Source organism: Bos taurus, chromosome 21, assembly GCF_002263795.3.
Source record: "Bos taurus isolate L1 Dominette 01449 registration number 42190680 breed Hereford chromosome 21, ARS-UCD2.0, whole genome shotgun sequence".
NCBI lineage: Eukaryota > Metazoa > Chordata > Mammalia > Artiodactyla > Bovidae > Bos > Bos taurus.
The window spans coordinates 23,193,225-23,209,099 of record NC_037348.1 but is presented as its reverse complement, the minus strand read 5'-3'; the positions used below and the strand labels follow the sequence as shown (position 1 = coordinate 23,209,099).

Here is a 15,875-nt window from a genome sequence, read left to right as displayed (position 1 = left end):
TTTCTAGAATGTCCCTCAGTGTGGATTTGTCTGGTGTGTTTATCATGATTGTTGTTGTTCAGTTGCTAAGTCGTGTCCTGTTCTTTCGAGACACCTGCAAGCCTGCCAGGCTCCTCTGTCCATGGGATTTCCCAGACAAGAATACTGGAATGGGTTGCCATTCCCTTCTCCCGGGGATCGTCCCAACCCAGTGATTGAACCCGAATCTCTTGCCTTGGCAGGTGGATTCTTTACCACTGAGCCATCAGGGAAGTGACCCTTTCACGATTAGGTTATGGGCTTAGGGAAAAATAACATACAGGTGAAGTCTTCTTCTCTTCACATCCCATCAGAGGGTATGCGATTCCAACATGGCTTGTCACTGGCAATGTTAACCCGGATCACCCGGTCAAGGTAGTGTCTATCTGGTTTCTCCACTGTGAAGTCGCTGTTTTTCCCTTCCCATTCTCTTTTCTTTAGAAACAAAGCACTAAGATGCTAAGACCAGCTTACTCTTCAGGAGGTAGAGGAGGGGAATGTTAACCGCTACCTCCTGGAGGGGAGAGTACCTACACATATTATTTGAGATTCTTCTGTAGAGAAGATTGGTTTCTTCCCACTTGTTTAATAATTTACATCAGCATGGATTCGTGTGTATTTATGTTACATTTTGCATTATAATCCTATACAGTGTTATTTATCGTATTGCCAAAATTGTTCCAGCTTTGGCCATTGGAAGCTCTTTCAGTTAGCTCCTGTATCCCTTCAGCACACACCCAGCCCTTGGGTTGTTTTTTGTTTTGTTTTGTATCTCCTTACTTTGTGGTACTACAAGATGCTCTGTGCTGGTTTTCATTTTTCCTGCCTTAGACTACTATCAGCCATTTCTCCAGGAGCTAGCTTTTGGGAGACAAGAAGCCAGAGATGTGGACCACAAACCTCTTAGGCACAGGGGCTGCCCAGGATGCCTGGGAGAATTCATTTGCAGTACAGAGGAAGGGCGCACGTGGAGCTGCTCTCTGTTTTCCTTAATTTCGCAGGTTCATGTAGCTCTCTGGTGAGCAATCAACAGTTATCCAATTTGCCCCTGTTGGAGGCCAGGGTGTCCTTCCCATGCCACCTATCAGATTCCGGAGCCTCTGCTGCCCACACAGAATGGCAGGAATTCCAGGTCCCTGAGGTTGTGCAGGTCAAGACATGGCCTCCCAGACTTCTGCATCTCTGCCCTGCTCATTTCCAACTCTGGGCCTGTTAAAACACTAGTTTTTATTTTCCCAAGGCTATCAAGTTTGCCTTCTACCCCGCCTCCTCTCTCTCGTGCACATTCAGTAAGTGTCCTTTCTTTCCTTAGAAAAAGAGCCCATGGGACGGACTTCCCTGGAGGTGCAGTGATCCAGACTTCACCTTCCAGTGCGGGGTGTGCAGGTTTGGCCCTTGGTGGGGGAGGGAGCTAAGATCCCATGTGCCTCATGGCCAAAGAAACAAAACATAAAACAGAAGCAATATTGTAACAAATTCAATAAAGACTTTTAAAATGGTCCACATTAAAAAAAAAAAAACTAAAAGAAAAAAGAGCCCACCAGGCAAGGGTTCCCTCCACCTCTCTCACCTTCCCCTCTAGACCCTCCACCCCTCTCCAAGGCCAGCGCCTCTGCCTGGCCTGGACCCCATCCGCCTGCTTTCCCCAGGACTGCCCCTTCCTTTGCACATCTTCAGTCTTGTCCTGCATCACTGACTCCTCTTGCTCAACCTAAAAGAATCCTGAAGTCTCTTGGCCTAAAAAGACTCTCCTTGGCCTCACCTCAACATCCAGTCAGCATGGAATCTCTCCCTTTGACTATAGGACTTTTTAAAAAAATATTCATTTATTTATTTGGCTGCATCAGGTCTTTGTTGCGAATTCTTGAGGCATATGGGATCTAGATCCCTAATCCCTGGGCCCCATGCATGGGGAACTCAATCTTAGTCACTGGACCGCTAGGCGTCTCAACTGTGAGACTCTTGAACAGGAAGGACTGGGGCCACAAAGACCATGTTGATGGGCAATATTTCACAGAAAAAGGGTTACTGTGTTGGCTTCAATGGAGGGAGGAGGCACTAATAGGGAAATTAAATGGCCTCTTTCTAGGGAAAATTCCAAGATGATGAAATACTGCTGGCAAGAACTGGAAGCTTAGACAAGGCTCTCGGCATCTGGGAAAGCTCCTGAGAGGCAGCTCCCAACCTAGGCCTGGAGTTGGGGGTGAAGGAGAGGAGTGTCCCCCAGGGACAGCAGCCTGAAACTGGTCGGAAGGAGGGACATCCATTTCCCACTCTTGTCTGATCCACCCTTTCCTATAGGGAAGCTTTGGTCACGGTCACTTTAATCCCAGCGTATTTAACCTTACCGGGCTTATACCTCCCGCACCGTCCTGCTTTTTGCTGACTGTGTGAAGCAGCGCAGGTGATTCAGCACCTGTAATGGCCTCAGTACCTCTTCCCAAGCTAACTTGGGTGTTGCCCTTTCCACTGGTGGAGCCAAAGGAAACTCCCACTCAGGGTTGGGGACACTGCTTGGTCCAGTGCACCATGAGTCTATTCTCCAATCCTCCTACTCCAGTTCAGCAGGCTTCTAGTCCTCTTTCCAGACTCCTCCCTTTGATACTGCTGGGAACTCCCACCCCCACCCCCAACCCTACCAGCTTCACCTGGCCTTTGGAATTCAGCTGGTGATGAGTTTCCTCCAGAATCAAATGCTTATCCAGTCCTGGCTCTGTGTGTTGTGTACTAAGTTGCTTCAGTTGTGTATGACTCTTTGTGACATTGTGGACTGTAGCCCACCAGGCTCCTCTGTCCATAGGATTCTCCAAGCAAGAATACTGGCATGGGTTGCCATGCCCGCCTCCAGGGGATCTTCCTGACCCAGGAATCGAATGTGGGTCTCTTATGTCTCCTGCATTGGTAGCGGGTTCTTTACTACTAGCGCCACCTGGGAACAGACTTACTTGTGCTTACAGACCCTGGCCAATTCTGTTTATCTGTGGCCTAGCCTATTCACTCATTCATTCATTCAACAAATGTTTTATGGAGGACTTTAGGCGCTGGAGATGCAGTGATGAGCAAAATTTATAACAGCTTCATAGAGTGTGCAGATGTGCCTGGGAGATGGTTGAATTATTAATTTTACAGACATTACACACAGTGAGTACAATGAAGAAAAAGTACAGGGGTTCACAGTCTTGTTTGGGGCATTAGAAAAAGATTACACAAGGAAGGGACAGTTTAACTGAGATTTGAAAATGAGTAGGAATTGACAAGGCAAAGGGGTTGGGGTGTCAGAGACAAGAGAGGAAAGTATCTTCTCAGACTAAGAACAGCAGGGGCTGAAGGGAGGATGGCCAGTTGGCTGCTGCACAGGAAGCAAGGGGACAGAATGCAAGGAGAGGGAGATGGAGGCACCCTGAGGCCAGGCCTTTGAGCACATTCAGTATCTTGTCTTCATCCTAAGGATGGTGTGAAGGAGATAGGATCAGGTCTGTAATTGAGACAATTACTCATAGCGGGTCACCAGTCCCAGGAGGAGACCTTGAGGGTTCCCAGGTAAAGCTGTGGTTCCAGGAAACAGGAGGGTAGGCTTTGGGTGGTGGCCCTGCTTCATATGCTTGTCCCTCGACTTTTGTTTACTGTCCTGAGTAAAGAAATACTGACCAGGCTCAGGTGGGCAGCATGTTCTCAGGAGAAAATGATCCTGTGAAGGGCCCAGAGTGGAGATGAAGGTTAGGTTAGTCCGGTGGGCCTTTAGTAGGGGATCAGGACCTGACGTAGACAGAGGACTCAGCGATCGCTCTTCTTGAAGCTCCACCCGTACGATCTCAATTTCCTTTGCTCTAAGCACCCCACTCCAGTACTCTTGCCTGGAAAATCCCATGGACAGAGGAGTCTGGCGGGCTGCAGTCCATGGGGTCGCTAAGATTCGGACACGACTGAGCGACTTCACTTTCACTTTTCAGTTTCATGCATTGGAGAAGGAAATGGCAACCCACTCCAGTGTTCTTGCTTGGAGAATCCCAGGGACCTGGGGAGCCTGGTGGGCTGCTGTCTATGGGGTCGCATAGAGTCGGACACGACTGAAGCGACTTAGCAGCAGCAGCAAGCCAAGTTGATTAAGCCTCCTGAAAAGCCATTATGCTGTAATCGGGAGACCCCAACCCATCTTTGCCCACAGAAGAGCCCAGAACACCTGCGGCGGGTGTAGGATCCGGAATTTCATGGTGGGGGTGCCCTGAGCCAAACCCCTGGAGTGGACCCGCAAGATGAAAGGGGGCTTCAGGGCGGCACACGGCCGTGCCTATCGCAGATTCTGAAGACTTTGGGCTCAAAGCTGAATGTATGTCCTTGGGCAAGTCACTTCCTCTCCTGGGGCCTCGTTCCTGCAACTGCAAACGAAGGGTCGCCCAAGTCCTCTCAGTCCCACAGGCTGAATGCTTGCTCTGGCACTGCGCCAAGCCCCTCGGTGGGCACGGGGCGGGAGAGTGCCAGTGCCGGGTCTCCAAGGGAAAGGGGTGGGGAGCCCGGGAGGCGGGTGGCGACCGCGGGGCGGCGCCCGGGGGCACCGCACACCCCGCTGTGCCCCCCACCCCTTGGCTGGGCGCCGAGTCCCGGGGGCCACAAGGTTACGTAAGGAGCCGGGCGGGGGGAGCGGGGCGGGGCGGGCGCGGCCCGAGCGCGACCGCCCAGCCCCCGGCGGCCCAGCCCCCGCCCTCCAGCCCGCCCGCGCCTGGTGGTGGCGGCGGCGGCGGTAGTGGCAGCCGCGCAGCCCCGCGGAATGGAGCGGCGCCGGGGCTGAGCCGGGCGCGCAGGGGCCGCCGCATGTGCTGCGCGGGGAGCGGCTGCAGAGCCGGCGGAGAGCGAACGCGAGAGGCCCCGTCGGAGCGGCCGCCGGAGCAGCGCCGGAGATGGGGTGAGTGAGCCCGCGCCGCGCGCGCCCCGCGTGGCACCCCGAGGGGCTGCGGTGCCCCGGCTCGCGTCCCTAGGCTCGAAGCCCCCCTGGGCGAACCGGCCTCTACTCCCAACACCGGGAGCCTGGAGCCAGCGCGCAGCCAGCTCCGGAGAGCCTGGGGCCGCCCGACCCCGCGCTCTCCGCCCCGGAGCGCGGACACCCGGCAGGGGCACCCCGGCCTGGGCGCGGACTTTCCGCGCAGCGCGCGTGGCCTTCGCCCTCTAAGGCAGCCCGGGCGCTGGGGGCACCGGGCGGGGACAAGCACACTGGCCGGCCTCCCTGCTTCGGCCATTCCGCTGCGGTCCCTTCGCTCCAGGCGCGATCAACTCCAGGGCCTGTGTTTGGGAGTCTAAGAAGCAGTTTGTCTGTCTCCACAGTTGGGATTTATTACGTACAAAATGGAAATCGAAGTTTTCCTGGAAAGGGAACACGCCAGATAACAATAACCCCCCGCATAGGAATAGTGGACTTTATGCTTTGATATGACGGAGGATGTGTAGGTAAGGCTTCAATCTTTGAACAACTGAGTAGATGCTCAGGAGAGAAGTTGAAGCACTGTGTCGAAGTGACTAATGCATCCGAGTATATAAAGTAATTTAAAAAGCAGGGTTGATTTCTCCTTGGCGTCTCTCTGAGCAGTAGGCGCTGTGAGTCAGGGAGCCGCTGCGTTAATAACACAATTAACTCCGTGCATCTGCTCACCCGATGTAAGCACATATTGATGATGTGCTGTGCAGGTTCTGGGAGTGGTTTTTATTCCCATTTTACAGATAAGGCAGCAGAGGCCTGAAGTGGTTGGGTGACTTCTCCCAGGTTGAGCAGGCAGCGGATGAGTGTTTGTAGAATGACCCCTGAGCGCAGGGGCAGACTGCCAGCGCAGCCTGACAGTGGGCTTGGGGTGGGTGGGTGGTGTGTACCTGAAGGGGAGTTCCTGAATCTCTGTGTCCCCTGCTGCTGAACTGAGCGCCCTTCACACATTCCTCAAGACCTAAAGACTTCTGCGGGGTGGTAGGTCTAGAGAGCTTGCTTTCCTGGGCAGGATTGGTGAGCAGCAGAAAGGGGAAGGGGCCTCCTGGTGGTCTGACCGGGCTCCCCCCCGTGGCTTCATTGTGCCTTAGTCCTTACCAGTTTGTGGAGTCATTTTACCCAGTGAATTTTTACCTCTAGGGTCTGTAAAGTGTTTGGAGGAACCAGAGGGAAGCTGAAATGAATTTTGAGAAGAGAAGTGTGAGAACTCCAGACCGACGTGAGCAGGTTGGGGGCGGGGGGCGGGGTGCAGAGAGGAGCCTGGAGATTTGCTGAAGACACTGGTGCTGATCCAGATTTCACACGGAGGAAGCTGTGAGTGGTTTTTACCAGAGGCACCCTGGCTGGGAAGCTGTTTTCCTGTAACATTTCCAGTGACCTCTTGGTTGGCTATGAAATGGCTGCTCTTTGTGCAGTGGGAACCTTTGAGGTTCTCATATTTCATACTTAAAAAAAAAATGTATAGAAAGAAGGAGTTGGCAAATGTAGGTCTCAAGATGGAAGATAAAAGGAACCTGGTAATTTTAACTCTCTCTGTACACCCCCTGCCCCCCGCCCCCACTCCCAGCCAACACAAAACCAACCCAACACACTGGTGGGATCAAAAACAAATATTGAAGCTCCGTGGTTGAGATCAAATGGTTCTGTGGAAATGAAAATGTTTACTCATAAAAGCTTAAAGAAAATGTCAGAAAATAATTTTTGTTTGTAGAGAAGCCGGAGGAGTAGCTTGGGGATTTTGTTTAAATACTGAATATGTCTTTCATGTAATTTTAACATCATCTGATAAATGTCTGTTACTCACTTCTCGTAGGTAAGGGTTGGTTGGTAACTCCTACCTACTTCTGCCATTTTTAATATATCCACCTCTTCTATAATTTATGTGAACATACAAACCATGGCTGTAAATTGAGATGGAGCTAAGGGCTGGGTAAGCTATTCACACAGAGGAGGGAGCCATTTTCACCAAAAATAGAACCAATGTCATCCTTTCCGAGAGTTGAGTAGGATGGAGGGGGATGAACTAAGAAAGGGCAGCCAGTAGAAAAGCTTGCTGTGATTTTACAGCTTTGTCACAGCTCTACTGTGTAGACATGACCAAAATTTAAAAGGTGGGGGAGAGGAATCAAGCCTGAGTTTCTCTCTCCCCCACTTAAGATGCTTTTCCTCATTCAGAAGTTCACTGCTATTTCCCGCTTCGCTTCTGAGAAGTATTGTGCATTGTGTGTCTGTTTCTCCAGGAAAGTTGTGTTTTCACTCCCCAAGGAAGTTGTTTCCTACTTTCTTCCTTCCTCAGATCTCCCTCTTCTCCCGCCACACACATCTTGCTTCCCTTTTCATTGACAAAAGACAGCCACAGTCCAAGAAGTGCCTCACCAACACTCCCCACCCTCACGCCTACAGTCCCGTGTGTGGCCACCCCCGTGTTTTCCTTCCTACCTGTTGTCCTGCCAGAGGCTCTCCCCTCCTGGACGACCAGCCATCACATCCCCTTTCACCTTGTCAGGGAACATTTCTTGTTTTCTCCCCTCCATCTGTCTCTAGGGTCTTTCCTATCTGTACAAACATGCTTTGGTCCAGTGCTGTCCCATGGAACTTTCCATACTGATGGAAACATTCTTATCTGCGTGGTCCTGTACGGTGGTCACCAGCTACCTGTGGCTGTGGGGCACTTGAAATGTGGCTAGGGTGACTGAGACCTAAATTTTTTAAGTTTGAATAGCCACACGTGGCTAGTGGAGCCACCATGTTAGATAGCACAGCTTAGCGTCTCTCATTTTATTGGGTTGGCCAAAAAGTGCATTTGGGTTTTTCTATACCATCTCATGGAAAAACCTGAACAAAATTCTTGGCCAACCTGATACATCCCTGTCCTTCTTCTGTTCCACTTCTTTGCTCCCCTTTACCTGAGAACATCTCAAAAGAGAAGCCCGAAACCACCGACTCCATTCATCTCCTCTGCCTGCCATTTGTCAGCCCTTCATAGTTTGTAGTCTGGCTTCTGAACTGCCGGGCCACTGATGAGCTGCATGTTGTCAGACCTCTGTCCTTGTCTTCCTCCCCTCCTCAGTAGTGTTCCTCCCCTGTGGCCACTCCCTCCCCCACCCCTCCACACTCTCTTGGGTTTCCCTTCCGGTCCTGATGACTCCTCTTCAGTCTCCCTGCTGGTTGCTCCTCTGTCTGACCTCAGAGTGATGGGGTTGCTTAGGTCCTGGTCCTGGTTCCTTTTTGCTGTCCACACTCTCTTCCTTGGTGATGTTATCCCATCCCTCCATGGCTTTCAGTACTATCTATATGCTGGCAACTCCCATATTTATATTTCTTTCTTTTTTTTTAATGTTTATTTTATTTATTTGGCTGTGCCAGGTCTTAGTTACAGCTCTTGTGATCCTCCATTGTCGTTGCAGCATGTAGGATTTTTAGTTGTGGCACTAGATCAGGGATCTAGTTTCCTGACTAGGGGTTGAACCCAGGCCCCCTGCATTGGGAGCTTGGAGTGTTAACCACTGGACCACCAGGGAAGTACAGCCCTTTCCCAGGGCTTCCTGCTATTGTTCATGCACAGAGCTCCCCAAACCTCTCCTTCCCTCTGTCTCTTCCATCCCCAGTCCTTGGCCCCACCGTCCACCCACTTGTAAGAGTCATCCTTGATTCTTCTCTTTCTCACCCCTGATATACAGGCTGTCAGTGGGTCCCTGGGGTTCTGCTCCTGGGATATTATCTGGGGGTGCATTCACCTCTCCCTAGAATCACAGCTCCTACCCTACCCCTGGCCATTCGCCTCCATCCTGGACTAACTTCCTCACAGGCACCCCCAGCATCCACTCTGGGGTGTCTCCGGTCCACTCTGCACACAGGAGCCCAGGTGATGAGTCACACCACTTTTCAATCAGGTCATACCCCTCTTTGCCTTAAGCCTCCGCCTGCTGACAAGAGGTTGTCCTGTGCCCTCTCCTCCCAGCCCCTCTGGCCTCCCTCCCTGCCTTCTGCTGACCCTGGCCTCCTTTCTTTTCTTGCCCTGCCTGGGAGGGCTTTGAATTCGTTCTTCCCTCCATCTGGAATGCTTTTGCCCCGGCTCTGCAGAAACCTTCCTCCTTCTCATCCTTGGCATTTGGGCATCGAGATCACCTGCTCAGGGTCTTTTCTAACCACCCCTGTCACCTGATGAGGTGGCTACACTTTGTTCCCACCATTGTTCACCACACCTGCTGTTGTTTGGGTTCTTTGTGCTTGTTTATCATCTGCCTTCCCCAATAGTATCCCGAGAGGATAAGGTATTACGTTCTTCACCAGTGAATCCCAACACCTAGCACCATGTCTTGCCCCTAATAGGCTTCCAATAAATTTTTTGATTGAGTCAATGCTTGAAGTGGTGGGCAGCCTTGCCTGGATGCCAGCCTAGAAGTCGTGATAATTTCTGGATTACCTTTTATATAGCATGCTTAATTGAGAGTTGCAAGGGCCAAGAGAGAAGGAAATCACATTTGGAGACAGTTTTCTTTTAATGCTGAAGCACACTGTTTAGCTTTTATTGTGACTTGGGTTAATTTTCAGGCTGTCGGCTGTCACCCGAGCATTGGGGTTGTAAATTGTCTTTCTACCTGCCTGCAGAAGGCTAAGAGAAAAGCCAGCTTGTGTGCTGTTGTGACTTTGGGATGATTTTGTCAGTGTTTACAAACAACATCTACTGTATTTCTGTTTGGCTTCAATTTACACTCATTTGTTTTGTTCAGCCAAGATTACGTTGCGCTTGGTTATCTAACACCGGGGGCCTTCGCTTGGTAATCTATACTGGTTTGCTTTCTTCTGATGATCATTCCTTCTCCTTTAGTTTTCCACTCCTCTTGAATCACACCTAATTTCATAGTTCTTGCAAGTTAGAGACTTTTGTGGAGGGGGAGGTTTGTGTTGACTAAAATAAATAACAGGCTCTCGAATATATTGAGGAAACTTGTCTTCCCTTGGTTCTGTTATGGGTTTCTTGTGTGTGTGTGTGTGTGTGTGTGTGTGTGTGTGTGTGTGTGTGTGTGTGTGTGTGTGTTTTGGCCACACACCATGGCTTGCAGGATCTCACTTCCCCGACCAGGGATTGAACCCCAGCCCATGGCAGTACAAGTGCAGAATCCTAATCACTGGACTACCAGGAAATTCCTCTGTTGTGGGTTTTTTTGTTTTTGTTTTAATTTTTTAATTTATCTTTGGCTGGTAACTTTGCCACTGCTCTAGGGCTTTCTCTAGTTGTGGCTAGCAGGGGCTACTGTCTAGTTGCCGGGCATGGGCTTTGCATTGTAGTGGCTTCTCTGTGAAGCACGGGCTCCATGGTGCACAGGCTTAGCTGCCTCACGGCATTTGGGATCTTCCCAGACCAGGGATCAAACCTGTGTCATCTGCTTTGGTAGGCAAGGCAGATTCTTAACCACTGGACCACCAGGAATGCCTTCTTGTGGGTTTTTTAAACTTGACTTCCTGAGGTCTCAAGCTCGTCGTCTGTAAGGCAGTTGGAGAATCTGTTGAGGATCCAGGATGAGCAGACCTACCAGTTGGTTGCTGCCCTTGTGGAGTTTATACTTTAGAAGGAAAACATAAGCCACATACACAAGTGCCAACTATATGTGTGAGTTTAAACAAAATGCTGTAATCCATAGGGTGTCAGAGGAACTATCAGGGGAACATAAGAAAGATTCCCCAGTACACTAGGCAGAAATGCTTAGGGAGACCCTTAACATGTCGGATCATCCTCATTGTTTAGACAGTCCTTAGTGTCACCCTTCGTGTCAGAGCTGGAAAAATACACAGTGCTTGGCATGGGGTAGATAACAAGTAGATATGTGCCGAATGAATGAATGACTCATTTTGGGTTGACTTTCACTTTGGGAAAATGCTGTCATGCTTACTGGAAACAGTCCTGAAACTCCTGACTTGGTTTTAGGATGGACTTGAGGGCATGTTTGCTGCTTGTGCACAATTCCCTGAAGGGTGACCTAGAACAGAAAGGGGCTTTGTTTTTTGTCTGATGGGCTCAGTGGTTTGTGTAAATTATTAGATTTCCTTTCTGCAGTGGCTTCTCAGGAACTTAGGAGACAGATGTGTGGTGAACTTATCACATTGATGAGATCTCATCCTTTACCACTATCTTCACTCAGTTTTTTGACCCTGTCCTTGGTTTGCCTTCACTCTTTCACTAAGTAAAAAAGAATAATAAGAAAAAAAAAAAACAGAAATAGCTTTGTTTTTTTCTAATTATAAAAGTATTACATGTTCATACTAAAAAAATAACAGTGTAAAGAAGAAAGTGAAAATTACTTGTCATCCCACATTGCAAGGATAACCTCCATCAGCAATCAGATGTCCATCTTTGCAGACTCTTTTCCATGTATACATGTCTCAGTGTCTAGATAGACGTTTATGTAGAGCAAGCAGTATCAAAAAATTGGATATTTTTATCAAAATGGAATCATGTCACACATCTCTTTTGTAACCTAAGTTTTTCAACTTAAAATACCTTGAATGGACATCTTTCCCTGACAGTTACTATAAATATACACCATCATTCAACTCCAAACCTACTTCTGATTTATCATTTTGCTGAATTTTATACATCTCTGCTGAAATCCTTTTCTAGAGCAAGGCAGGGTGTAAATTAAAAAATAAAAGCCACATTTTGATAATCTTTTAAATGAATTACTGAAGGAAAGAAATGGTAGAGGAGACCAAGATCACAATTAACATTAGGTAATTTGCGGAGACTGTGTAATTTTGGATGAGTCACCGCTCCTTAGTGAATCCTGGTAGGAACACCGAGGATCCGTCGTGGTTGCTAAGGGTGGCTGGTGGACGAGGACCCAGCTGCTCAAACTGTCTCTGCTTGTTTGGAAATATTAGGGCAGAGTAATTCTGCTGTAAGACCTAGAAGAGAAGGCTGCCTACAAGCTGAAAGCACCCATGCCCACCCCTTAGACATCTTCCTCTGCAAAGCCCTGTGTCTGCTGGGCATTAGGCCCCTCCTGCAGAGAGGCTTCCCTTGGTGAGGGGATTGACAAGAACGCACAGTCAGGGAGGTCAGTACAGTCCCTGCTTCAGTTGTCAGGCAATTAAAAAAAAAAAATCTGGATAAATCCTGTGACAGATTACCTCTGCCAGCATTGGCACCTAAAACTTTTTGGGAAAAGACTTCTTTTGGTATATGGAGTGGGGATGGGATCTCCTTTTCCCTTTGAAAAGAAAAATTCCCTGCACCTTTGTCAAAAGTGAACAGCACCCCCAAACAGAGTTACAATAGAGAAAAAGCATTCTTCAGAATATTAGAACTCTCAGGTGTGCTGGGTCCTGACCTTATGGATCTTGAGAGTTAGACTTTTTTTTTTTTCTAATATGAAAATAAATTAGGCACAAAGGAGCCTCAAGAGGAGTTGGGGCCAAGAGCTGCTGATTTGCATGGGTTTGGATCCTTGGGTCCCCAAGCCCTGCATGTTCTCTGCCTGCACTTCTAGGTATTGCACGCGTGGCCTGCCCCACACCTCCAGTCATATTTATAGGCTTGGAGGTGCGTGTTGGCAGCCAGAGCCGGCTTCCTAGCGGGGTGTGCGTTGTGTGGGAAGAGTGTCAGGTTGGGAACCTCTGCTGAATGTACGATGAAGCCTCCCTCCAGTAGTTCTGCCGCCGGGGGCTGTTAGTCATATGGTATCATTCTGGTAGAATTTATTTAAATTATATTTCAAATTAGCTTGTTAGAATAAAAATATGCATGTGGGGAACACATTTAGACATTTGTCAACGACTGGAGATTTTTTTTTTAATTTTTATTCACAAGCCTGGTTGATAGTCGTCATCTTCTTCTAAGGAATTGGGGATCATGACATCCTCCACCCTGTGCAGAAAAGCTTAGGATAAAGCATTGCCACCAGCCGAAGCAATTAGCTTAAGAGCTGTGCATTAAGAGACCCCAGTAGTTGTTGCTGTTTAGTGGCTAAGTTGTATCTGACTGATTTACAACCACATGGACTGTAGCCCACCAGGCTCCTCTGTCCGTGGAATTCTGGCAAGAATACTGGAGTGGGTTGCAATGCCCTCCTCCAGGGGATCTTCTTGACCCAAGGCTCCAACTGAGTCTCCTGTACTGGCAGGCGGATTCTTCACCACAGAGCCACCTGGGAAGCCTAACAGACCTCCTAAACAGTGCTAAATACCCAGGTACCTCCCAGCCAAGTGGAGGCTGCACCCCAGCTGCCGGCAAGGCTCTGCCCAGTCCTTTTCAGTTGCCTTGTTCTAGGAGGTCTTGGTCCAGCTCTTGGGTGATGAGTAGGACCATCCAACCAGCCTTTGTCCTCCTTCCTCCCCTTGTGCACTGGGGGATGTCTTTTCTGCGGGTTACAGGGTAGGGGTTGTCCACAGGGATCCAATTAGTGAGACATATTGCAGACCCTGCTGCCCTGGCATTGGATCCCTTTTGGGATTTTTAATTGGGAAAGCTTTTAATTGGAGTTGTTCAGATAATGGAGAATGGGAGGGTTGCTTTGGTGTCTGTTGTCCTGTGGGAGAGGGGTGATGGAGAAGGTCCTCTTGGGGATGAAGAACAGGTCCTCCTGTGCTGGGAGGCTCTGAAGGGCAGGAGAAGGAGCTCCTGGTAGACATGGCTGATTTCAGCTCAGTTGGTCTGAGGACGAACTCTCTAACCCCTCCAGGCAGACTGGAACTAGAACTGGCTATCTCAGCAAGATGAGTCTGTTGTCATGGAAGTCCACCTGTCTGGAGACTGGAGAGGATGCTGAGTACAGATCCCAGCCCTCCTGGCTGGCTGTGTGAACTTGGACAAGTCATTTTATCTCTCTAGCTTCACCATCTGCATCTATCAAAGGACTGAGACAACTGACGAGTAAACTGAGTACATAACGTTTAGAACACTGTTTTGACACATAAATGGCTTCCCAGGTGGCACTAGTAGTAAAGAACTCATCTGCCAATGCAGGAGATGCAAGAGATGAGGATTTGATCCCTGGGTCGAGAAGATCCCCTGGAGAAGGAAATGGCAACCCACTCCAGTATTCTTGCCTGGAGAATCCCACGGACAGAGGAGCCTGGTGGGCTACTGTCCATGGGGTCGCAAAGAGTTGGACATGACTGAGCACACACGTATACTTCACTGACATAAATATTTCATCAGTGGTGACCAAGTTCACTAAGATTATCATGGTCATTTCTGCCTTGGATGGAAGGTCTGCAGGTGGCTCCCGATGTGCCTTTCGGGGATACATGGTTGGACATGGTCCATTCTTGGGCCCTCCTCAAGTCCTCAGCTGCTCTCTCCCAGTCCTGAGTATTGTCAGAGTTGGTTCTTTGTCATCATGTGACCCAGAGAATATGCAGTTTGCCTTCTGAAGCTTCCGCTCATATCACTAAGCCTCTCAGTTCGTGTGGGTGGAGAAATGTTACTAGCTAGTGGACAAGAAAGGTCAGGGAGCTGACCCACTTATCTTCACAAGAAAACCAGTCTACCAGCCAGTTGCTTTCTTGGGGAGGTACAAGAGTGGACCAAAAATAAAAACCAAAAATCAGTATCTCCCTATTGTGGGCATCAGACTAGTGATTTGTGCTGCTGGTTAGGGAGCCCTTCATTGTATATTCATTCACTTATTCATTCAACAAATCATGGCCATCTACCTTACGTGCTGTGAACAATCACAGTGATGGCCCCATGATGCTTTCAGTCTAGTAGGGGAGGTAGACGTCAAACAAATGTTACCTAATGAACTAACATGGGAGATACTGATATGGGGCCAGGGCCTCTGTGGACTAGACAGTAATTGGTTTCAGGGTCTCATATCTCTGATTCCCACCCACTTATATGGATCTGAACTCCTTTCTGATCACCCTTCATCTGTTCATCAGCTCTGGTAACTTTCTTTTTAAAAGTTATTTATTTATTTTCAAATTTTTTGGCTGCACCACAGGGCATGTAGGACCTTAGTTCCCCAGCCAGGGGTTGAACCTGTGTCCCCTGCATTGAAAGCACAGAGTCTAAACCAGTGGACTACCAGGGAAGTCCCTCCTGTAACTTTCTTGGCCATCCCTTAGCTTTTGTGCACCTTCTCTGGGCCAGGCGACAGGATGACAGAGGCTGTTGGGACAGGGTTCCTGCCCTCCCAAGGGAGATGGATGGTGGGTAGCTAATTAGGACAATGAAATAGCCTTTTATTGAAATGTCCTTAAGGATAAAATTCCTAACTCTTTGAGAAGTTGCAGAAGGCTTCTTGAAAAAGGTGACTTTGAAACTGAGTTTTGAAGGATAAGGAGGAGTTTCCGAGGCAGACAGAACTGTAGGGCAAAGGGAAGCATTGAGATGGAGAGAGCTGCCCACAGGAGGCAGTAGAGTGTTCAGGTCAAGAACAGAGACCTCGGACTCAGGCCTGGGCTGGCCATTCGCTGGCTATACGGCTTGGAGCAAGATACTGACCTTTGTGAACTTCAGTTTCCTTATATGCGAAATGGGACTGATGATAGTACCACCATCATAGTGTGGTTGTGAGGATTAAACGAAGCACACGCTGTGATGTGCGTTAGCTGTTAGCAGTGGGCAGGGAGGTGAGAAAGAATGTGAAGTGCGTGGTGAGGGTGGCGAAGGGGTCAGGAACGTACAGACATGAAGGAAAGGCCTTTGTGCTACATGTTAGAGACTTTATCCCATAGGTGGCAGGGGGAGCCAGCCATGGGTGAGGCTGGAGGTGAGAGGAGCAGTTCGTCTTGGCACCTAAGAATGAGGCCTGAGTCCCAGGCAGTAACAGGCAGTGGGCTCAGAGAGGATGAGGTAACTTGGGTTAGGAGGCAGAAACATGCTATGTCCTATGGAATTTTGACTTCAGTCTATAGGTAATGAGGGAACACTCAGTTTTGAGGA

General features: G+C 49.2%; 1 protein-coding gene across 2 annotated transcripts in view; it reads left to right on the top strand.

The window, feature by feature from the left end:
• Positions 1-4,764: 4,764 nt before the first annotated feature.
• HOMER2 (homer scaffold protein 2) overlaps positions 4,765-15,875 on the top strand; it is a 99,963-nt gene continuing 88,852 nt past the window's right edge. The window contains exon 1 of one of the 2 annotated variants that reach the window (NM_001075467.2): positions 4,765-4,918. In NM_001075467.2, the coding sequence (NP_001068935.1) occupies positions 4,914-4,918 (5 nt within the window). In that variant the 5' untranslated portion in view covers positions 4,765-4,913. Of the gene's footprint in view, positions 4,919-5,313; positions 5,458-15,875 lie in introns of those variants that run through there. The other variant, XM_010816952.3, reaches the window with a different exon arrangement.